This window comes from Kogia breviceps, chromosome 5 (genome assembly GCF_026419965.1).
Source record: "Kogia breviceps isolate mKogBre1 chromosome 5, mKogBre1 haplotype 1, whole genome shotgun sequence".
NCBI lineage: Eukaryota > Metazoa > Chordata > Mammalia > Artiodactyla > Physeteridae > Kogia > Kogia breviceps.
This window is the reverse complement of record NC_081314.1, coordinates 83,212,937-83,237,497: the sequence shown is the minus strand read 5'-3', so window position 1 is coordinate 83,237,497 and position 24,561 is coordinate 83,212,937. Positions and strand designations below refer to the sequence as shown.

Genomic DNA, 24,561 nt, shown 5'->3' with positions numbered 1-24,561 from the left:
ATCCTAGAGAAATGTAAATAAAACCAAAAATAAACAAATGGGACCTAATGAAACTTAAAAGCTTTTGCACAGCAAAGGAAACCATAAACAAGACCAAAAGACAATCCTCAGAATGGGAGAAAATATTTGCAAATGAAGCAACTGACAAAGGATAATCTCCAAAATTTACAAGCAGCTCATGCAGCTCAATATCAAAAAAAGAAACAACCCAATCCAGAAATGGGCAGAAGACCTAAATAGACATTTCTCCAAAGAAGACATACAGATTGCCAACGAACACATGAAAGGATGCTCAATATCACTAATCATTAGAGAAATGCAAATCAAAACTACAATGAGATATCATCTCACAATGGTCAGAATGGCCATCATCAGAAAGTCTGCAAACAATAAATGCTGGAGAGGGTGTGGAGAAAAGGGAACCCTCTTGCACTGTTGGTGGGAATGTAAATTGATACAGCCACTATGGAGAACAGTATGGAGGTTCCTTAAAAAACTAAAAATAGAAATACCATACGACCCAGCAATACCATTACTGGACATATATCCTGAGAAAACCGTAATTCAAAAAGAGTTGGGCTTCCCTGGTGGCGCAGTGGTTGAGAGTCCGCCTGCCGAAGCAGGGGACACAGGTTTGTGCCCTGGTCTGGGAAGATCCCACATGCCGCGGAGCGGCTAGGCCCGTGAGCCATGGCTGCTGAGCCTGCGCGTCTGGAGCCTGTGCTCTGCAACAGAAGAGGTCACAACAGTGAGAGGTCCGCGTACTGCAAAAAAAAAAAAAAAAAAAAAAAAAAGAGTCATGTACTAAAATATTCATTGCAGCTCTATTTACAATAGCCAGGACATGGAAGCAACCTAAGTGTCCATCGACAGATTATTGGATAAAGAAGATGTGGCACATATATACAATGGAATATTAGTCAGCCATAAAAAGAAATGAAACTGAGTTATTTGTAGTGAGGTGCATGGACCTACAGTCTGTCATACAGAGTGAAGTAAGTCAGAAAGAGAAAAACAAATACCGTATGCTAACACATATATATGGAATCTAAGAAAAAGAAAAAAAAAAGGTCATGAAGAACCTAGGGGCAAGATGGGAATAAAGACACAGACTTACTAGAGAATGGACTTGAGGATACGGGGAGGGGGAAGGGTAAGCTATGACAAAGTGAGAGAGTGGCATGGACATATATACACTACCAAACGTAAAATAGATAGCTAGTGGGAAGCAGCCGCATAGCACAGGGAGATCAGTTCTGTGCTTTGTGACCACCAAGAGGGGTGGGATAGGGAGGATGGGAGGGAGGGAGATGCAAAAGGGAAGAGATATGGGAACACATGTATATGTATAACTGATTCACTTTGTTATAAAGCAGAAACTAACACACCATTGTAAAGCAATTATACTCCAATAAAGATGTTAAAAAAAAAAAAAGAAGGATTTCCCTGGTGGCGCAGTGGTTGAGAATCTGCCTGCTAATTCAGGGACATGGGTTCGAGCCCTGGTCCGGGAAGATCCCACATGCCGCGGAGCAGCTGGGCCCATGAGCCACAACTATTGAGCCTGCGCATCTAGAGCCTGTGCTCCGCAACAAGCGAGGCCGCAACGGAGAGAGGCCCGTGCACCGTGATGAAGAGTGGCCCCCGCTTGTCACAACTAGAGAAAGCCCTCACACAGAAATGAAGACTCAACACAGCAAAAATAAATAAATTAATTAATAAACTCCTACCCCCAACATCTTCTTAAAAAAAAAAAACAAAACTTAGAGATGACCACTACTAATAAATAAATAAATTTGTTTATTTTTGGCTGCATTGGGTCTTTGATGCTGCACACAGGCTTTCTCTAGTTGCAGCGAGCAGGGGCTACTCTTCGTTGTGGTGAGCAGTCTTCTCATTGTGGTGGCTTCTCTTGTTGCAGAGCTCAGGCCCTCGGCATGCGGGCTTCAGTAGTTGTGGCACACGGGCTCAGTAGTTGTGGCTCGCGGGCTCTAGAGTGCAGGCTCAGTAGTTGTGGCGCACGGGCTTAGTTGCTCCGCAGCATGTGAGATCTTCCCGGACCAGGGCTCGAACCCATATCCCCTGCACTGGCAGGCAGATTCTCAACCACTGCACCACCAGGGAAGTCCCGACCACTCACTACTTTTTTCAACGTAGTGCTGGAAGATCTAGGCGAACAATTTACATTCTCTTCTCTGTCTTCTCATCTGTAAAATGAGAGAGTTGGACTAAGTGATAGCTAAGCCTCCTACCACCTCTAATTTTCTCAGACTCGACTTATTCTATGCCTGATTTCTGAATTACAAAATCTTCCTTTCCCAACCAACCGGAAAGAAGAGGGCCAGGAGAGGACAGCCACTTGTCACGACAAGAAATAGGAGAAACAGAAACAGGACCACATGTCACTTGCACAAGTTGCTGCCTCAGCCAGTGATAGGTTTAGGTGAAAAGCACGGTTATAATTAGAGCAGCAGCCTGTCCTGAGTGCTCCACCAGCCACTGTGGGCACAGCTGGATCTGCCAACCACATGCACAGGACCCTGAGAAGCTGCTCCGGCGTTGAAATGATCCTTCTTACAAGGATTTTCCTTCTTCCTCAAGGGAAAGAAAACCCATTGATATAAAACCCCACTTGCCTTCCAGCTTCCCCTGCTAACTGCCACTCCAACAGAGACGGAGTGTGGACAAATACAGGAGAAAGAAAAAATCGTAAGCTGAGCCTGGTCACATTGCCCCTTGTGATATAGTTTTATTTTTAACTTCAAAACACTTGAACTATCTCTGTTGAAGTTTTTTTCTCCTTTCCCTACCTCCTCGACAAAACTCTGTCCTCTGCTGCAACCAATGCACGCCGAGCCACCTCTGGCAGTCTACTTGCTCACCATCAAGGGACACAAGTACAGCAGATGCTGACTCAGCCCATGCCATTAAGGTAAGCTTTTCAAATGTGGGCAGGTTCATCAAGGGGAAATTTAGAGTGGTGAACATGGAGGCAGAGGCTGAGCGGCATATCACCTTTTTGCTCTGAGTAACAGGGTTGTTAAGCAAATTAAGTTACATATGGGGGAGAAAAGGTTAGCACTGAGAATGAGACCCAGCCATAGGTAAACTCCTGCTTTGAATCTAAAAATCTTACAGCAGGAAGACATGACCTGCTTTCTAACAGCTTAGGCTTTTCTTCTAAAATCAACCATAGTGGTTATGTGCTATCTCTAAGGTTACACAGTATTGATGGGGGTTCAGGATGGCGGGGGGAGGAAGTGGTGAGGAAATAGGTGGAAGGCCCAGAACCCAGGATTTCTGTTTTCTGAAGTCTAAATGTTGTGATCTTTCCCCAATCGGCATTTGCTATGTTAACTGCAAGTCATTCTCATGTACTTTAAATTCCATCACCTGTGTCACTCTACCAGTTAATTTAGCACAGTTGTATTTACTGCATATATTATTTAAATTCTGCCTGCAGAGTTTAAAACCTGTTTTTCTTTGACAATATTCCCTAAACATGACTCACTCCTCCCCAGCTCTCTTGAATCCAAATGCATCTATGGAATAGAAGTGAAAGTATTTTACAAGTTGAAAAATGGTATACACGTGCAAACCAAAAATTATCACAAGTTTGAAACTTGCAAATCCAGGGGGACAAAAGTAAAGTGATTAATGATACTTGAGGAGTCAAACACTTTAAAGTGTAGATAGGTTATTTCTAGCTTTGGGAATAAGAGCATAATGTTACATGCACAAACAAATTGGCAGGGATAAGGGAGCAGTGTTTATTTTCCTGTTTTCCTCTGGACCTCGCTTTAGTGTTATATAGTTAAAAGTTCAGCTAAGGATATCTTAGGAAGTGGCCTGTGCAGCAAAAGGGATTCTGTACACTCTGAACTTTGCAGTGTACAGGCTAAAGCCACCAATATCAAGTAAAAGGAGACCTACCACTAGACACCTTAACTCCTGGTTCCTTCTTGCCTGCCTCTGTAACCTCCAGATGCATCCCATAACTCTGCTATAGGTTTCTGGGTTATAATTATGCCTGTTTGCTAGGCATAATCAAATGCATTGTGTATAATTGCCTAACTTAATTTAATTTTGTCAGTTTCCATGGCACAACAGTCTTCAAGGGGTATAGCGGGTACTTTCCTAGCAAGATGGGCATGTTAGCTTAGCAGTAACCAACCAGACCGGCTGACTCAGAGGTACTCCTAAATAATCAATCTAGTTTGCACTTTCTTGGCCAATACAAAACAGTAATTTAAAATAATGAAACTAGGGCTTCCCTGGTGGTGCAGTGGTTGAGAGTCCGACTGCCGATGCAGGGGACACGGGTTCGTGCCCCGGTCCGGGAGGATCCCACATGCCGCGGAGCGGCTGGGCCCGTGAGCCATGGCCGCTGGGCCTGTGCGTCCGGAGCCTGTGCTCCGCAACGGGAGAGGCCACGGCAGGGAGAGGCCCACGTACCACCAAAAAAAAAATAAAAAATAAAATACTGAAACTAATAATATAAGTACAAGGTATGAGAATTAACTAGCTAATTAAATAACTAGAAAGTTAAAAGGTAGAGAGATTTCTAGTGTAGGTACAGAACTGCAGATGGTGAGGTTGAATAGATTTGAGGGAGGATGGTTTTTAGGGTATAGTGAAAGGGCTGAAATCATAGCCTGAAAGCCCAGGATTGTGGGACCAGATGTGGGAACTATCCTCAGCCAACTGGTTGTGTTAAAATCTCAAGATGCAAAGGGATTACTTTAATATTTAACTTTATACATTTTCTTTCCATAGAATTAAGTATCTCCATAGCAGGGAAACAGATTAACAATGTATAATTAAAGTAACAAATTAATTGGCTGGTTAATAGGTAAACAGTTAATCTCTGTCCTTTAACTCTTGACCTTGTCACTTCCATTAAAGTTAAAGCTCAGGAATAAATAATTATTGCCAGGACTAGCCACATGAGGAGGCAAAATAGTAGCTTGCATCATGTGAGGGGTGCTGGGAGGGCCCCTTGCCTAAAAATATCTCACTGACATCAACTCTGATCGCCTACTAACTTTATAGTGAAGAATGTTAAAACTTTTTTCTGTTAATTGCATTCTCTTTCTCTTGAGTCAGTGATTTAAATATACCTGCTTTATGCCTTCTCATGACTTTGTTGGCCAGTGACACTTGGTCACCACCTCTTCCTCATTCTTCCAGGCCTTGTCCTGTTTTGCCCTTGGTACCATCTAAGCTGCCCACATGCCCTTGGCCATCGTCATGCAGGTAGCTCTGTGTGGCACTGTGGTTTCTACAGAATTTCTCAGTAAGCTATCAAGGTGAAGTAGAAAAAAGAAAGGCATGTGATTAGAGTCAGAGGTTGTGGGAGCATAAGCAAGACACATTACTTCTCTGGGCCTCAGTTTCTCTTGTAAAAAATGAAGAGTTTAACCTAGACCCTTTCCTAGACCATTTGTTCTACCAGATCCGAAGCTGCATTTCAAAAAAGATTGCCCAGGTGATTCCTATGCACACTGAAGTTTGAGAAGCTCCAGAACAGAGGATTTCTGGTTATCTACCTGATCCAGATTTCTGATTCTATGACTGTAAGTGTTGAGAACAAGTCTAACCTCCTACAAACGATTCTGGCAGCATTCAGAGTATCTGTTATAACTGGAGTCCACTGAGTCTTTTCCATTCAGTTAAGGCAACATTAAGCTAATAAAGTTGAAAAGATTTCTTTTTCTTCCTTTAAAACAAAACAACAACAACAAAAAAACACAAATTAGCATATATCTGATATCATTACCCCTTCCTCCTAAAGGTCTCAAATTGCTCTCACAGGTGTTTCAAATGCTGCCTTCTTCAGGGTCCTGTTCAACTCTATCCAATCCAATCCTTCACTGAAGGCTCATGGAGTGCTGGGAGCCGTGTTAGCTGTACTCACCACTCTAGGTGCCTCAGAAATCATTCCTAAATCTCTCCTGGGGCATTCCCACCCTCCGTTGATATTCCAGTCAGAGCTCCTTTCACAGCCTGCACACATTCCATGGGTCACAGAACTTCTGTTCCATTTATGCCCTTCATCAGGTCGCTCACCACTCACACCATCACAGCAACTTCCCTCGGGTTGTACCAACACCCGGCCGGAGTCAGTCACAAGAGAAGAGACAAGTCTCAATTGAAACCTTCCTTTTTATGTATGTATGTATGTATGTATGTATGTATGTATGTATGTATTTATTTATTTTTGGCTGTGTTGGGTCTTCACTGCTGCAGGCAGGCTTTCTCTAGTTGCAGCGAGTGGGGGCTACTCTTCGTTGCGGTGCACGGGCTTCTCATTGCGGTGGCTTCTCTTGTTGCAGAGCACAGGCTCTAGGCATGTAGGCTTCAGTAGTTGTGGCTCGCGAGCCCTAGAGCACAGGCTCAGTAGTTGTGGTACATGGGCTTAGTTGTTCCGCGGCATGTGGGATCTTCCCGGACCAGGGATCGAACCTGTGTCCCTGCACTGGCAGGCGGATTATTAACCACTGCACAATCAGGGAAGTCCAAAACCTTCCTTTTCAAATTAACGAACAAACTAATGTAGGTAAACAATTAAAATTATGAACTTGAGGCCTGGGAAGCAAAGAGGTCTTCAGGTTGCCTTGAGGGCATCTGAAAGGTCCTCTGGGCCTGGTACTGTACTATTTGAATTCCTAAGTGCTTGAGAAATGACTTCTTTGTGGTGATTACAAGGGGCCAAAAGTGGGGGAAATTAGGGAGATTCACGTCCTTAAAGGAGTGAGGTAAGATTGTTTTTTTAATGGGATTTGAGGATGATTAAGCTGGCAGTGTATGTAAGATCCATTGGAGTGGGGGAGAACTAAAAATTGAATGACCAGCCAAGGGCTCTGGGAGTGATGTTATGGAAAGAAATAAGGTCTGGACAAGGGTAGTAACCATGAGAATGACCTTCCTGATAGAGGAAGGATGAAGAGTTGAGTGACTCTTGTACACTAGATACATTCTCTATCTCATTTGATCCTCACACAGTCCTATGGGTTATGATGAGCCCCATTTTATGGATGAATAAATTACCTTTAGGGAGATTCAATAACTTGTCAAAAATTACTCAGCAGAACATGAGAGTGTTCATTAATTTACTTTATTTTATTTTTATTTTTAAAATTTTTTGGCCACTCTGTGCAGTTTATGGGATCGTAATTCCCTGACCAGGGATTAAACCTGCGCTCTTGGCAATGAAAGAGCAGAGTCCTAACCACTGGACCATGAGGGAATTCCCTCATTAATTTACTTTAGATTGGGTGTGTCAGGTAAGAACTCTGTGGAGGTAGCAGAAAATAAGGTGAAATCTGAATAGCAAGAAGGAACCCATAAGCAATTAAAGAGCAAGGGAACGATTCTCTTGGGAGAAAGAACAAGCACAAGAATGAGGAATGAGCAGCAAGGCTGGAGCTAAGTGCTCAAGGGAGAGAGGTGAGGTAAAAGAGGCAATCAAGGGACATTCATGTAGGGCCCTGTGGGCCAAGAAAAGGACATCAGAGCTTATTCCTTGTGATGAGATAGAATACCCTAAAGATTTTAAGCAGGGAAGTAATGATCTAATATTAAAAGTTTCTGGGACTTCCCTGGTGGCACAGTGGTTGAGAGTCTGCCTGCCGATGCAGGGGACACGGGTTCGTGCCCCGGTCTGGGAAGGTCCCACATGCTGCAGAGCGGCTGGGCCTGTGAGCCATGGCCGCTGAGCCTGCACGTCTGGAGCCTGTGCTCCGCAACGGGAGAGGCCACAACAGTGAGAGACTCACATACCGCAAAATAAAATAAAATAAAATAAAAAGAATCCACCTGCCAATGCAGGAGACATAGGTTCAATCCCTGGTCCGGGAAGATCCCACGTGCCGTGGAGCAACTAAGCCAGTGCGCCACAACTACTGAGCCTGCGCTCTGGAACCCACAAGCCACAACTACTGAGCCCACGTGCCACAACTACTGAAGCCCACGCACCTAGAGCCCGTGCTCCACAACAAGAGAAGCCACTGCAATGAGAAGCCTGTGCACCGCAACCAAGAGTAGCCCCCGCTCACTACAACCAGAGAAAGCCCACACACGGCAATGAAGACCCAACACAGCCAAAAAAAGAAAAAAAGTTAAAATCACTCTTTCTGCTGATGAATGGGCATCAAAATGGGAGGAGTAAGACTGATTATAAGGCTGTTTCTCCAGACTGGCTGAGAGATGATGGTGCTTGGACCTGGGCCTGGTGTGGAGATTGAAAGAAATGGATAGATTTGCCAACTGCCCTTTCAGATCTTTCTCCTAGGCCTTCCCACCTAACTGGGCCATAGTTTCTTTGTGATTGGGGCACAATATCAGGCTCAGCTAGCTCTCGAACTTACAGTAGAATCAGCTGGTAGGTCTGATTCAGTAGATCTGATATGGTGGGGCCCAATAATGTACATTTCTAACCAGTTCCCAGGTAATTCTGATGCTATTGGTCTAGGTACCACATTTTAAGGACCACTATTCTAGTTGACTTGCCTTTGCTTATTAACTTACTCCTTTCTGAGTGATCTGCAAAGCACCACAACCTGCGTCACATAGTGTCTGCTCCCCTGCCAAGTTCTAAATTCTCCTCTATTTCTTTAAAGAAATATTCATCCCCCAAACTCACGCACCTGGTCCTTCTACCTACTCATATTCTAGTTAAACTTCATACAGTACAATCAGTAAAATCTAGTTCTGTGCAGCTCTCTCAACTATTTAAGTCAAAATTATATTACTTTGTCTCCTCTAGACAGGAGAATTTTAAAACAAATTTGGGGGGCTTCCCTGGTGGTGCAGTGGTTGGGAAGCCGCCTGCCAATGCAGGGGACACGGGTTTGAGCTATGGTACAGGAATATCCCACATGTTGCAGATCAACTAAACCCATGCACCACAACTACTGGGCCTGCATTCGAGCCCACGTGCCACAACTACTGAAGCCCGCGCGCCTAGAGACTGTGCTTTGCAAAGAGAAGCCACCACGTGAGAAGCCCACGCACCACAACGAAGAGAAGCCCACGCACCACAACGAAGAGTAGCCCCCACTCACCACAACTAGAGAAAGCCCATGTGCAGCAATGAGGACCCAGTGCAACCATAAATAAATAAATAAACAAACAAATAAATAAATTTATGTTTAAAAAATGGTCAAAATGGTACATTAAAAAAAACCAAAAATGTATTTTGGGGAGAGTGTTTTTGGCCATAGACTTGATTGAAGTTCCTGCCTTTTCAGACAGGAAGCAAGAATTTAAAGCTGAATATAAGGGCATAGAAACTGAAGGGGAAAATGTCACCTGGATAACCATACTCTGTTTCAGGCATAGAATTTTGTCAGCTTTTTCACAGTGAAGAGTTTCTATAATCTATATGCTTTGATTTGGTAGGTATTTCATTTTAAATGTCAGACTCCATATTATAGTGCAGATTTTTTTAAACGATAATGGCAGATAAACACCTGAAAATTTGTTTAATTGTTTTAAATTAATGAATGAATTTATTTATTTATTTTTGGCTGCCTTGGGTCTTCGTTGCTGCGAGCAGGCTTTCTCTAGTTGTGGCGAGGGGGGTACTAATCCTCGTGGCAGTGTGTGGGCTTCTCATTGCAGTGGTTTCTCTTGTTGCAGAGCAAGGGCTCTAGGTGCGCAGGCCTCAGTAGTTGTGGCACACGGGCTCAGTAGTTGTGGCTCGTGGTCTCTAGAGCACAGGCTCAGTAGTTGAGGTGCGCAGGCTTAGTTGCTCCGCGGCATGTGGGATCTTCCCGGACCAGGGATCGAACCCGTGTCCACTGCATTGGCAGGAGGATTCTTAACCACTGTGCCACCAGGGAAGTCCCTATAGTGTAGATTTTTAACCTTAAAAATCATCCCTGCCACATTTGTATTCCCTGAAACGCAAAGGCATGGGACCTGCGCAGTCTTCTTGTTTCCTCTATTCAGAAGGGCACAGTATGTGTTGTGGTCCAGAGGAGGACAAAAAAAAAAAAAAAATTCATCATAGGCATGGAGGTGCTTCCTAATGTGAAGCATCCAGCTTCTCTACAATTTGGAAAGATTATACAGGTAGACACCTTTCTGTGCCCCAACTGGGGGAAAAAAGGCTTTCCCCTTACAGACTCTAGCCATGGGCTTGCATTCTCCCCAAATCATGGAGATGGACCACAAACGTCTCTATGGGTTTCTGATGGACACAGTGTGATGTAGCAGACAGTAGAGTTTGAAGCCAGACAAACTTAGGCTTCTTTGTGCCTCAGTGTCCTTATCAGTAAACCGGAGATGGTAACACCCACTTCACATTATTATTGTGAGGATTAAATGAGATGCTATGTAAACACACATGTTAAGCACTAATATTTTATTTCTCTTCCACTATGACATCCAAAATGGAGAAATCACTCCATCTGGGAAAGTCAGACAGACCCCATGGAGGATAAGAATCCAGTCACTGCACAGGAACAGAAATTGGGAGAACAGGGCATCTCATGTCACAAGACAACCAATGATAAATCTAATTTGATTAAATTGAGGCAACACCAGCTGACTCCAACCTAAGGTGACCAATCAGCTGTCTAAGTTTGCCGGGGAATAAGAGGTTTCCTGGGATCTGGGACTTTCAGTGCTCAAACCAGGAGAGACCAAGGCAAACCAGGATGATTTGTTACCCTGTTTCTCCAGCAATAATTAGACTATCAACAATTTTGGATTGTCCTTTATCTCAGTGGGAAAGATTTCCCCCAGATATACAACAAAAGGTTCAGATGTGATTTTTTTATGCCCTTAGGCTATATTTGTCTTTTTCCTTTCCTCCACTGCCAAATGTCTCCAAAAAGTCATCTCCACTCAGTGTCTTTCTGCTCAGCACATGCCTTCTCTCAAAGTCACTCATCTGGGGTAGTTCCAGAGACTGGCAGAAGATCTTTAAATAGCAACATAGGGCTTCCCTGGTGGCGCAGTGGTTGAGAGTCCGCCTGCCGATGCAGGAGACACGGGTTCGTGCCCTGGTCCGGGAAGATCCCACATGCCGCGGAGCAACTAAGCCCATGAGCCATGGCCGCTAGGCCTGCGCGTCTGGAGCCTGTGCTCCGCAACGGGAGAGGCCACAACAGTGAGAGGCCCGCATACCGCAAAAAAAAAAAAAAAAAAAAAAAAATAGCAACATAAAGCAACAGCATCTTTGTTGCCTGCCTGCATTGCTTTTCTTTTCTCTTAAAGGAATATTTTCAAATAACCTCAAAGAGATGGAGAGCAATAAGACTCCACCACAAATGTTCCCAGCTTCAATAACGCTGTTGCTAAGAACCATCTTTATAATGCTGAAGGATAAGAAATGATTGACAACAAGGACCTACTGTGTAGCACAGGGAATTATACTCAATATTTTGTAATAACCTATGAGGTAAAATAATCTGAAAAAAATTGATATCGATGTATATATAACTGAATCACTTTGCTGTACACCTGAAACAAGCACAACATTGTAAATCAACTATTCTTCAATTAAAAAAAGAAGGATGAGAAGGAGAAGGAGAGGTAGAGGAAGAAGAGGGAGAAAAAGAAATGATTGGGCTTAGAGCTCATCACTATTGTCCCTCCAGCCAGACACATGCCTGCTGATAGGGGCAGAGTTCTCACTACATACACTGAGTGCACAGAACTAGCCAGGGCTGCTTTGCCCTTGCTGGAAACTGGGCTCAACTTTGTGACAGAACCCAGTTGGCAAATATGAAGTTGGACATTCCTGGTGCTGTTAGCTTTTTTCACATAATCTTACTCCATTTGTGATCTGCCTCTTCTTCCCCACCTAAAAACCAACAGGGGACTCTGAGTCATCCAGAGTCCATTCTTGATGAATGTCTGTTATGAATAGAAAGCAGATGATCACATTCTCCCAGCCAGGGCACAGGCCCTGCCAACATTGGAGTGTGTGCTTAATAGCTTTCTCCTCTACTCCAAACAAACACTAGATTTTGAATGGCCAAGGGTCCCACCTCACAGCTGAAATGCAAATGCTCTGGCAAGAGCTCTTTGGGGACCTGCCATGAGCAGTGGCATTGTCATCCCTGTTCTTAACCTCACAGCAGCATTGGAGGCCATCACTCACCCTTTCCTTTACATCTGGCAACATAGTCCTGACTCTCTTAGCTCATTGGTCTCTCCTTCTCTGGCTCTTCTTATTATTGTCCCCAAAGTGGTCATACTTAGCTTTGTACTTCATGGCTCAGATTTCTATTCTGTGTTCTCACTTCCCCAGTTATGGCTTCCTCTTAGTTTTAAGTGGATAATTCTCAAGTCTGCATCTCTATATTCTAACCCCTCATCTTCCCACCCACATGATCTGTCATCACCTAAAGCAACTTGTATTACAGTCTCTGGACCCATTTTTCTTCCCCAAACAGTTCCCTCCTTAGACCTCTATTTTTCTCAGAATTATACCCAACATTCTCTCTCCTTAGTTCACCTTCTTGGCATCACCTTTGACTCTTCTTCTTCCCCCATCTCCAGCCAGAAACAAAAATGTTAGTTGATCTTCCCTTGTAATGTCTCCTGCCTGTCTCATCTTGCCTATTTCTACTGTCATCAGTCTCACAATCTCAGGCTCCATTATGTTCTCTACATAGCAGTTTCTAACTCTAGGTCTTTCCACTCCATTCTTCCACTACTACTGGTTAACACCCCAATTACAATGGTAAATGGTTCCTTATTGAGTACCAAATAATTCTAGATGCTTGAGCCTAATATTTATGAATTTCTACAAGTCCATAATGGGCTTTTCTCCCCCAGGAGTGATCTGGAATATGGCAGGAGCCTACCTGAATGTTAAATTGTATGTTAAAAGGTCAAGTAGCTAGACTCTTGCATCCAAAAGATGTGCTCTTTGCCTGATCCTATTCTGCTCCATCTCAGTCCTACCCTCACAGCCTTTCCACTCTGCTCAGCTCCCTCTCTGATTAATCTTCTAGTTAACCCTGAAGCTACTGATGGTCAGGCTGACTATTAGGGTCAGAATCCCTAAGAGGGATTCTGGCATGATCCCTCTTTCACACTTATAGTGCATGAGTCAGATGGGGAATGTGTTAAGAATGTAAATTCCAGGATACACCCTTCGCTCAGGTCAGGGGTGCAGCCAGCATCTATAGCAGTGTTGTCCAATAGAGTAGCTACTGAACACTTGGAGTGTAGCTAATATGACTTGAGGAACTGAATTATTAATTCTAGTTCATTTTGATTAATTTAAATTTAAATAGCCACATGTGGCCAGTGGCTACCATATTGAACAGTGGGGATCTATATATTTAACAAGAATCACAGCTGATTCTAATGAACAATAGTGTTTAAAGCCACTTTAACAAGCAGTCCAGGTGACCCTTATGCTCACTTACTGGTGCATAGTAGGTAATCAAAAATGTTTGTTGAATGAATGGATGAACAAATGAATACATGAATGAACTAGCATACAATTTCCTTGAGATTTAAGGCTGTCTCTTCTAAAAAAGAAAAGTTGAGGGGGATTTTCCAGATGAAAAGAGGCTAAAAAGATTTAACAAACAAGTGCAATACATTAACCTTAAAGGGATCCTGGTTCAAAACTGAGTTGTTTTTTAAAAAGTACAGAAGATATTTTGGGGATAATTGGGGGAATTTGAATATAGACAGCATGTTACATGATATGAGAAAATTATTTTTAGTTTGCTTAGGTGAGATAATGTTACTGTCGTTACCAAAAAATGTCTTTATTCTTAGGAAATACATACTGAAGTACTTACAGATGAAGTGTCATGACATCAGCAACTTATCTTCAAGTGGTTTGGCAAAAAATGTGTGTGTGTGTGTGTGTGTGTGTTGAGAGAGAAAGAGCAAGTGAAAGGGGCAAAATGTTAACAATTGCTGTATCTAGGTAGACTATATTTGACTGCAAAATGTGGGCCAGGACACTTACCTCCAGGGTGGTGGAAGAATACGTTAAGTCTCTTTGGCCCCTGTTGAAACAGATAAAATACTTTTCTTACTAATCATTCATATTTGTATTTTTATATTTTCCCCTAGAGTTACAAAGCAAGAAGAAATTAGGAAGCTATGGTAAGTACCACGTGCTTATTGGAACTTTACCTTTCACAGGTCCAGGTCTGGCTTCATTTAGCCTGTAGCCCAAGCATCTGGCAGATTTATCCTTTTGGTCTGATGATATATATTGGCTTTTTGCCAAACCAGAGATGCTAGAGCAGAACCTAGAAGAAACTGACACAGAATAGGGGGAAAGCAGAGACCTGAGAAAGATCTGTGAACAAAGATTTTTAGTAAAACTTTACATACGAAAAAGCAAAAAATCCAGGTATAATCTAAATGGCTAACAAGTCCTTCATTCAGCAAATATTACTGAGTGCTTACAATGGTCCAGGCCCTGTGACAGGCGCTGGGGACCAAGATGTGAACAAAATCAGACATGCTGCATGTCCTCCCAGCATACCCCTAGCGGTAGTTGGTTAAATGAATGACAGAACACTCATTCTGGAATGTTACACTGCCATTATGAAGAAAGTTTGCAAAGAAAAATTAATAAAACAGCCTAGACATGTCATAATAGCAAGTTAAAGCAGAATGCAAAATTGTATTCATAGTAGTAACTGTGTCATATAAATCCTCCACAAGCCACAACTCAAAAATAGCAATTGTCAACCTTGTAGCCCATTACTTTCACCTTTGTTTTTTTTCTATTCTCAACACAGCTAATACATAGAATAAACTATTGGAAAATAAGAGAAGAGTATTGATAGCTGTTATTTCTAGGTTGTGGGATTATGAGTGTTTTTGCTTTCTTCTTATGATTTTCTATACTTTTCAAGTTTCCTACAGGCAACATGAATAAACAGGAAATAAGTCAATTAAAATTTAAACACTCACAGACATGCATAGAGCTTCTCTTCCAGCAGTCATTTGTTTTCTCTTTCCCCTTGCCTTTGGTGTCTCCAGCGCAGGGCGCGCAGGCCTCCAACAGGGCAGCACAGGCACTGTAACAGATGCTTCAACCGTCACTGCCACATGCCTGTGGAGCCTGGTGTCTCCTGCCTGGTGATAAACTGCCACCTGTCCTGCGGCGCTACCTTCCACATGTGCAAAGAGGCAGAGCACGAGCTCTTGTGCCCTTTAGAACAGGTTCCGTGCCTCAACTCCGAATATGGCTGCCCCCTTTCCATTTCCCGTCACAAGCTGGCCAAGCACCTGCAAGTGTGTCCCGCCAGCGTGGTCTGCTGCTCCATGGAGTGGAACCGCTGGCCAAACGTGGACTCTGAAACAGCCCTTCACGAGAACATCATGAAAGAGACCCCCAATGAGGAGTGCTTGGACACAGCCCTGGCCCTCCAAGACCAGAAGGTCCTCTTTAGATCTCTGAAAATGGTAGAACTTTTCCCAGAAACTAGAGAACCCATGGAGGAGGAACCTACCATGAATGGTGAAGCCAGCTGGAAGGAAACGGAAGGAGCGGTGTGTGGCACAGATACTGGTTTGGTAACAAGCGGCTCTCTGTCAACCACCAACGGAGAGGTGGCAGAGCTGAGTCAAGAAGAACGAGAGGTATTAGCCAAAACCAAAGAAGGGATGGACCTAGCCAAGTTTGACAAGTGGGAAAATATGTTCAGCAAAGAGCATGCGGCCTCTGCTTTAACGAGCTCATCAGTGAGCAGTGAGAGCAAGAGCAGGGATGGCCCAGAGAAAGAACAGATTTCCAGCAGCAACAACATGGTAGGAGAGAGCGCTGCCAAAGGGGAAGAAACACAGGAAGACCAGAAGCAGTGGAACTTTCACGCAGCCATAGAAAACTCAGGGCTTGCCCCTTGGCAGGATGGTGTTCTGGAAAGACTGAAAACAGCTGTGAATGCAAAGGACTATAATATGTACCTGGTGCACAATGGGAGGATGCTTATTCACTTTGGTCAGATGCCTGCTTGTACACCTAAAGAGAGAGACTTTGTTTATGGCAAACTTGAGGCTCAGGAAGTAAAGACTGTTTACACCTTCAAAGTTCCCGTGAGCTACTGTGGGAAGCGGGCTCACCTCGGAGACACCTTGCTGAGTTGTAGGCCAAGTGAACACAAGGCAGTAGATACTTTGGATTTAGGGATCACTGTGGAGGACCTGCCCAAATCAGATCTCATCAAGACCACCCTGCTGTGTGCTCTGGAAAGAGAACTCAAAGGTCATGTCATCTCTGAATCCAGGAGCATTGATGGGCTGTTCATGGATTTTGCTACACAGACATACAGTTTTGAGCCAGAACAATTTTCCTCCAGGATGGTGCTGGCTGACCTTCTAACCACTGCCAACCTGAATGAGCTCCATATGGAGCTCCACAGTGAGTGTGTGACCAGGAGACACAACAAGAGCAGTTCTGCCTTTACTTTCACTTGCAACAAATTCTTCAGGAGGGATGAATTCCCCCTACATTTCAAGAATGTCCACACAGACATTCAGTCATGTCTCAATGGTTGGTTCCAGCACCGATGCCCCCTTGCCTACTTGGGATGTACCTTTATTCAAAACCATTTCTGTCCCCCAGGGCAAAAGGCAAAAGTAATCTATAGTCAGGAGCTCAAGACCTTTGCCATCAAGCCGGAGGTTGCTTCAGAGCTGAGTGAGGGAGGGAACAACCATCTCTCAGGCCGTGAAGGAAAAAGCCAGAATTCTCTAACCAGCCTGCCTCTGGAGATTTTGCAGTACATTGCTGGGTTCTTAGACAGCATCAGCCTATCCCAGCTCTCCCAGGTGTCCGTGCTGATGAGGAATATCTGTGCCACTTTGTTACAAGAGAGAGGGATGGTCCTCCTGCAGTGGAAGAAGAAGAGGTATTCCCATGGAGGCACCTCGTGGAGAGTTCACAGAAAGGCAAGTAAATAGTCATTCACTTATTCATTCATTCAACAAGTATTTACTAAGGGCCTTCTGTGCACCAAGCAGTGTACTAGGCACTGAGATTGTACTAGGTTACCGGGAATAAAACACAGTCTATGAACTCAAGGGGGTCAGCACAGTAGAGGAGACAGACCCATAAACATAAAAATGGCAATACAAGTGGTAATGCCTATTTATGTATGTGTCCTGCATGTCTTCCGTTTGCTCACATGATCCATTCTCCATCGTGATCTGTCCCCCAGGAGGCTGATCTTTACAGACTAGCTTAACCAGTTCCCCTGCCCTCCAGCTTCCAGTTAGGCTAATCTAATGGGAGTGTATCAGCAGGAGATGGTCAGGAGGGAGAAGAGTGAGGTTGACATAGCTATTCTTCTGGCTTCCTCCCTGCATGCATTCTCCCCTCCATGACATTTTGCACTGGCCATGTCCCTCCAGCTGTATCTGATAGCTCTCTCCACACAGGTTACCGATTCTGGGTTCCATTGACTTCCTTCCTCCCTTTCAGGTCTAGGGTAGTAACACTCTAGATTGTTACTAGCCTGGGTTTTCTATACCCTGCCCACACATTTGTATATCATTCCTTTATAAAAGTCTCTTCAGATTACCCACTTTGAGTGTGCCATCTGTTTTCTGCCTGGACTCCAACTCATACAATATGCCAACAAATTCTCCTCAGCCCTATGTCAACTAATTTATTTACAAACAAGTTTTGCCCCTGTTGAATTCATTTTGAAATTCTAAAATAATTTGGTCCACTGATTTCCCCTGGTTCAAATGCTTATTTAATTTTAAAAAAAAACTCTGATATATAGATCAAAGAATCTTTCCCTTTAGAAAAACCTTGTTCCCTTTTCTCAATCAGGTTAGGCTTGCTTAACTGTATTATAAGTTCTATTGGCTTGTACTCTATAGAAGTGAAACTCCCAATTCATCCTATCCAAGGTGCTGTAGCATCCTCTCTTATGGTACATATATAGGTAATGTGAATAACAAATTTATGATGCCCATTTAGGTCAATAATTCCAAAATCTCACTGTTGAGTCTCTTCCCAGTATGTGGGTATATGCAAACTGGTATTGGGGAGTTAGGAGATGTTTACATCTATTTTTATTGATTATGTCTAAAACATCTTGCATATTTTCTATTATTTATTCCCTGAACAGTCTTCTTCAAAAAATAATTATCAGACTGTTCCTCATGAATTCATGCTTGAATCCATGCCTGCAATCCATGTGTTAGATAATGACTGCCAACCAACCATGTGTTAGGGATAAACATGAATGAGACTAAGACCCTGCCTTTGGGAATTGTATCGCCAAGATACAATGTATCATCTAGAACTACCTAATATCTTCCTCTGTAAAATCAAATGCAAATAATTTAAGTTACATACTAGAAATTTCTTTATTTTTTGGCTCACATTTTTTCCCAATTCAGTGATTGCTGACCACTCTTAAATATCATTTGGGACAAACTAATTTCCTTGCAGAAAGGAAGAAAGAGAATTTAGTTGGAGCTAAAGAATGCTTATATTAAAATGGCCTTTTAAAGTACAAGGGGAAATAGTTCCAAGATCACAGGATACACTTCTCTTATATAGTAACAATGACAAGAAACTGAGGGTGAAATGATCAGGTTGAAGGATATCAGATTATGCCTATCCTCACAGCCAGATTTTAAAACTAGTGGCTTTGCCACCACATCCTAGGTGGAAAGGCCCACAGGGATTTGAGTGCCAAACTTCTAGATTTCTCCTAAGGTTTCTGTTCTAGTGAGACTCTTATTAGTTAGCATACTTTTAGTTTTAAGCATAGGAAACCAACTTAACATGACAAACAATAAAGGGAATTTATTGGCCCATATAACTGAAGAGTGCAAAGGTGATGGCTTCAGGTATGGCTTGATCTAGCAGCTCAAAATGCCCCCAAATGACCTTTTTACTCTCTATTTCTTATCTTGACTTCCTCACTTGTGGCTCCACTCTCAGACACAGTTCTCCCTTCATGGTCCCTAGTGGCTACCAGAAGCTCCTAAAACTGTAGCTTCCAAGTTCAAGCACAGAGGGGAAAAGAGAATCTGCTTCTTGGTATCACAAACAAAAGTTCTGGAGTGGAGTCTCATTGGCACTGGTTGTCCTGATTTGAACCATATGTCTATTCTAGAACTAACCACTGTTCCTGGGGAGGTGGGGGATGGGGGAAGGGTATATGTCAATAAGCAGATTGGTGTTAGTCATTTCCACACAACACATGGCTGGCTGGGATGATTATCAATTGGAAGGGGGAACTAGGAATTGGATGCTGGAGAAAGGACTAACAAATGTATGCTGCAGCCGTTAAATACTCTCAGGAATCTAAGAACAGGAAGAACAGAAAGGCATTTCCCCACACTGTTCAAATAAAGCCGGCCTGAGGGTATCACCCCAGTGTTTACTTTGGAACTTCTCTCTTTCCTCATAGATCTGGCAATTCAGCAGCCTCTTCTCCAAAATCAAGGTCTGGGAGTTTAATGAAGTTGCCTCCATGTCTGAGCACCTGAAGTCCTGTCCTTTCAACGTAGTAGAACACAAGACTGACCCGATTCTTTTGACCAGCATGTGTCAGCCCCGTGAGCAGGCCTGAGAGACTTTAGTCACCACCTTTAAAGCCAGACCAAGAGGAAGACACACCTACTAAAGGCTCAGAAGCCACCATTCTTGGATTCCCACTCAGGGTTACTGAAAGTTTGACAGAGTTTGGTTTTGAGGACTTCCTTCTGTAAACTGCAAATGTGCTTATCTGGGTGTTTTGGAACATGCAGTGTCCTTTAAAACCTGAGCAGCTGCACAAGGCCGAAGAATTTCCTAAGCCATGGCTTATGTAACTGCTATAGTGCCATACTGATAACTTATTTCCTCCCTCCCCCCACACTTTTTTCTAAAATAAATCAGTCTGTGAAGTATTTTAAATAGGTGACTTGAGGCCATTTGGAAGATGAATCCAGGTCCTTAGGTGATGAGAGAGCCGCGAAATTCCATAGCCAGCACAGGCCTGTGCTTTTGTGGAGAGCTTTTCAGTTTATAAGCACTTCCAATGATATGGAGCAGGCAATGTAGGGATGGGGACTGACATGCCTCCCAGGGCACCCAGGGTGAAGGGCACAGTTTGAAGTTTCTGGAGCTGGGGTTGTCTTGACAGCCAAGTCCGGGGCTTTTTTTAGTTGCCCCACTGCCTCTAAGCCCAGACAGTCCAAACAGCCCGAAAGAATAGAAACCCAGGCTAAGCACAACAGCCTCGAGGACACCAAAGGCCAAAGGATGAGAGGTGGAAATGAGGTCCTAGAATGAGGTTGCTGTGTAGAATCTTGGCAACATATAGGACAGCCTTGAAAAATGAAGAAGAATCCAGAGGAGATATTATATTTATGGAGAAAATTAGGACCAAAAGCCAGAGCCTACTTTCAAACATTTTAATAGTGACTTGAGAGCCAAGGTTCTTTTCCTCTGAAAATTATATTCTCCGTCTGGATTAGGGAGAGCACAGGCACGGGCCAGCACCACCTTGGTCTCAGTGAAATGATCACGAGACACTAACACCAACTTCAGTGTCATGTCAGAATGCACAGGGTAGCCCAAGGAGACCTCGCATTTGGAAAAGTCCAGACAAGGCCCACTGCAGCTCCTGTGGTACCAGTCACCAGATCCTAGACATCACTTGAGTACCCCATCGGGAATCTTGAGAAGAAAGACATCTGAACATAGTGATTCCCTATAATTGTTCCTACCTATTGCTGGCCATGACTGCATTCTGTCAAAAATGCGTGACACTTCTGGGTTTTGGTAACAAATAGTTAAAACTTATGAGAACAAAAGTAAAATAAAAATACACAATAGAAACTGGCATCCCCTAAAGCAGGGTTTCATGGAACTACTGACATTTTAGACTGGATAATTCTTTGTCATAAGGGACTGTCCTATGTGTTATAGCATGTTTAGCAACATCCTTGACCTCTATCCAATAGATACCAGTAGCACCCCTACAGCTATAACAACCAAAAATGTCTCCAGACATTGCTAAAAGTCCTCTGGGAGCAAAATCGCTCTTGGCTGAGAACAACTGCCCTCAAGAATGACATGCCAATAGCAGTAAATTAGGATAAGCTTTTTAGTACAGCAAATTCTTATCTCACATAGTTATCTACAATGGTTATAATTTCATGCAGCTCTTCTTTCTTTACCAAATAGGTTTCAGACACATGATGATTTTAAGTTGGGAACCAAATGGAGTTGGTTTGTTTGGTGTGGCTTTACCTCCTTGGGTCACAGTGCAAAAAGTATATCCTATCAGCTCTCCAAGTATAGCTGAAGCCAGAAGGTTGAGCTATTTTTCTTAACCCTAACCCTAACCCTCACCCTAGCCCTAGCCCTAATCCTAACCCTCTCTCCTTAATTGATGCCATTTTCCTAGCAGTCCTCAGCAAGTGAGAAAGAAGGGAAAAGGAGTATGGGCATTGTGGGAAAGCAGAGAACAAAGAGTTTAACCGACAACAACAAAAAAGAGTCTAGTCAATATGAATGTTTGTTATTGCCTGGGTTTCCCTCTGAACATGGTCCAGAGCTGGTATAGATGAAGTAGATGACACCCCTGAGAAGAGTCAAGAAGGCATTAGAGCAAATCCCAGAATAGAAGTATGCTCATCTTCCATTATAATGTGCCCCTTGGTACTATTCAGTAACGTAACTCTATTTTTCCTAATCCTTATTGTTTGGTTTATATTTCACGTTTGTATATAAGGCGCCATTTTCTAAAAAAATATAACTAGAGTGTGAGCTAAGATTTTATTCAGTGAAGATGAATAACTGCGACAGCTAAGCAGTGAAGTGGGAGAAAAGGAACTGATCCAGGGTTCAGTTCCATGTGTTTTGAATCTAGTCCTTCCTGTATGGAGGAAGAAAATTCTGAAAATCCATTTGGGGTTTCTTATTTTATTAGAAAAAGAAAGCAAGGGGAGCTGTAGACTAAGGGAGGTGAAAATCCGGGGCTACCATGAGCTGGATGAGAAGTATAGAGAAAGGAAGAGAGCAGAGGGCTCTTCCTTGACAATCCGGGCAGCCCAGGGTTCGGGAGGGCATTCAGGAGATTAACCGCACTGCTCTGTAGGCCCCACCCTTCCAGGCACACTTTACTTTCCCAGCTGCTGCCTTCAGCACAATACTGAGTTGATCAACATCATCAAACACATTTTACAAGGTATCTAATTGTATATGTCGCAGGAAACCAGAGTATTGCAGGTACCTACTGGCCTACACAATCAAGCACATTTTATGGTGAGAGGGCAACTGGAGAAAAAGGGAAGCCTTTTAGAAAGACGCTGGATTAGACCGATGATTTGATTAGTGGGATGAAGCTGTAGTGAGCAGCACAGGAGCAAGCATCATCTGAGAGAGGCAAGACAGCCAGACACGGCTTCAGATTAAGAAGCAGCTAAGGAGAGTGAAAGGGGACTGTGGACCCAAGAATAGGAGCCTGGACAGGGAGCTGTCTGAGAGCAGAGCCCTTGAAGAGAATCACCGCCAAGAAAGTCAGTCCAAGTAGAGATCAGCCGAATGTAGAGGGTGAGGTCTACAGAACTGAGGCAGAAAGGACTTTATTGCCTTAATAATATAAGGATCTGGAAAAGAAGTTTCTGTCTTATAATGAAGGGAAAAGTGAAAAAGCAAGGTAGAACTTGGATGTAAGAATAAAACCACTGCAAAAGTCTGATCTATGTGTGATGTCAGATCAAACCGAAGTGAAGAATGAGATTGTGTATATCTAGTGTGACTTACCTCTATACACTGGAAACCCCAATGTCTCTATAGGCAGAAATAAAAGCTGCTTTTCACTGTGAAAGTCTAACTGGGTGAATCTTAGAAGTGACGTGTAGAGACAGATGTGTGATTCACTGGCATAGAAGTTGCTGTGGAAACAAAGGAGTGTATGTCTTGAAGAAAAGCCAAGGAATGAGCCTGAGGGATGCAGTGCTCTAAGCACATGGACAGCTCACCAATGAAATTTTAAGGACTTTTATAAAGTCCTGCAGCAACTATGGGTCTCAGACACCAATCCTAGCTCATCCTTGATCCCACTGTCTTCTCCCTCTTTGAAAGCTGAACCTAACTTCAGATACCGGTTATAGCACAGACTTCTATTTTCCACCAGCCAAAGATCCCCTATACCAAATCCCTGACTTTCATTTCAATTTGCTTTTCGTTTTGCCTAGGATCTCCTATTCTGGACCTTGCCGAGCCCAATGGCCTGGGGTTAGAATAAACTCACCGTGTCCTGGCCTTTCATTCTCCCTCATCCCCATACTTCGCTTGGTGATTTGCTTTTTGCCTATCACTGGCCATCCAAAGGTCCTCACTTCTTCTCCTATCAGCAGCCTCAAGCTCTGGACCACACAGAAACTTTATGAGCTTCCTCAATCTACCTTCTTACATGACCATCGATTTCACTCATCCAGCTACAGGGAAGCCTAGACTTTCTCTAGTAGAGGCCACCGTCACTCTAAATCCTCTTAACACCTCATTGTTGCTTTAGTTTTAGTCTTTTTTTCTTGGCTAAATCTTTTCCTCCTTTCTTTCCCCTAATTTGTGCTTTTGCCTCAAGAATCATTATGCACTAAAAGAGTGTAGTCATTACTCCCAGGCAGAAAGTGGCTGGCCTCTCACAACTGCCGAAGCCAGCAGAAGTTGAACTGTCTTATCGAGGACCCTTCCTGGCCCCTGTTCCCCTACCTTACTGCCGTTCCCCAGGCCCATCTTGTTTTGGACTGGGTATCAGTAGAGTCTAAGGAAAGGGCACAGCCCTTGACACCCAGAGCGCAGAGTGACGGGCAGTGGAGGAGGGAGTTTTCTGGATATCTCTGAAAGATGGAAGGAGAATTGGAGCCATGAGAGTCAGGACCATTGAGGGCTGCATAAAAAGTACTATTTACCTCAGAATAGAGGTGAGCCATGGTCCCACTTTATTTCCACTTTAGGACTGAGCAGAGAGAAGATTCAGAGATATTTCTGCAGAGAAGGAAAGTGAACAAACAGTGCAACCAGGAAATATAAACATACCTTCCCAGGTAAGCAAACCAGGAAGCTCAGAGTTCACAAACAAAGGAAGGTAGAGCGGGAGGGTTGGTGTTAGAGGGGGGATTCATGGGGAAGGAGGCAGGACACGGGATAAACATCCCTGAGATCATCTAGGGTATCCAGGATAGACAGGACACCGAGGGGAAGGAGACCTCCTTCCTCATGCTGTCTCTGCCCCAAACCCTAATGGAGACGGAGAGGGAAGTCTGTCTAGAGCTTCAGGCAACTCATGACATCCTGTCAGACACTTGCAGCAGAAATGGAAAGCGGGTGGAGGCAGAGCCACTTGGGATAAGGGAAGTCACAGTGCAGAAGACAGACAGCCACAGTTACTGGAGGAGCTTGACATAATTTGCAGGGAAGAGTCCAAAGTGGCCGTGGCAACGTCCCCGCCACCAGCCCTCGTCCACCATCTCAATGTCAGTGATGATGTCATCTGGATCAAAGGAAATCTCATCACTTCCCTCTGGGGAGAAAATTGACAGGATATTAGGAATGGTCAGGCAGGAATCCCTCCACCCCTGTGTCCCCTTTAAACC

At 43.7% G+C, this 24,561-nt stretch overlaps 2 protein-coding genes across 6 annotated transcripts in view; one reads left to right on the top strand and one right to left on the bottom strand.

The window, feature by feature from the left end:
* The first annotated feature begins 2,387 nt into the window (after positions 1-2,387).
* FBXO40 (F-box protein 40) lies at positions 2,388-22,790 on the top strand. Of its 5 annotated transcripts, none has more exons than XM_067034491.1 (5): positions 2,467-2,932; positions 5,439-5,576; positions 14,059-14,091; positions 14,983-16,893; positions 19,380-22,790. In XM_067034491.1, the coding sequence occupies exons 3-5, from the start codon at positions 14,089-14,091 to the stop codon at positions 19,539-19,541; spliced, it is 2,076 nt and encodes a 691-aa protein (XP_066890592.1). In that variant the 5' UTR covers positions 2,467-2,932; positions 5,439-5,576; positions 14,059-14,088; the 3' UTR covers positions 19,542-22,790. The 5 variants fall into 5 exon arrangements, with proteins under 5 accessions (XP_058921398.1, XP_066890594.1, XP_066890592.1 ...); XM_067034492.1 differs by having other exon boundaries at positions 2,507-2,932; positions 5,456-5,576; XM_067034494.1 differs by having other exon boundaries at positions 2,790-2,932; positions 14,856-16,893.
* HCLS1 (hematopoietic cell-specific Lyn substrate 1) overlaps positions 21,868-24,561 on the bottom strand; it is a 31,445-nt gene continuing 28,751 nt past the window's right edge. Inside the window, exon 14 of the mRNA XM_059065427.2 lies at positions 21,868-24,488. Coding sequence (XP_058921410.1) covers positions 24,352-24,488 — 137 coding nt within the window. The 3' untranslated portion in view covers positions 21,868-24,351. The remainder of the gene's footprint in view (positions 24,489-24,561) is intronic.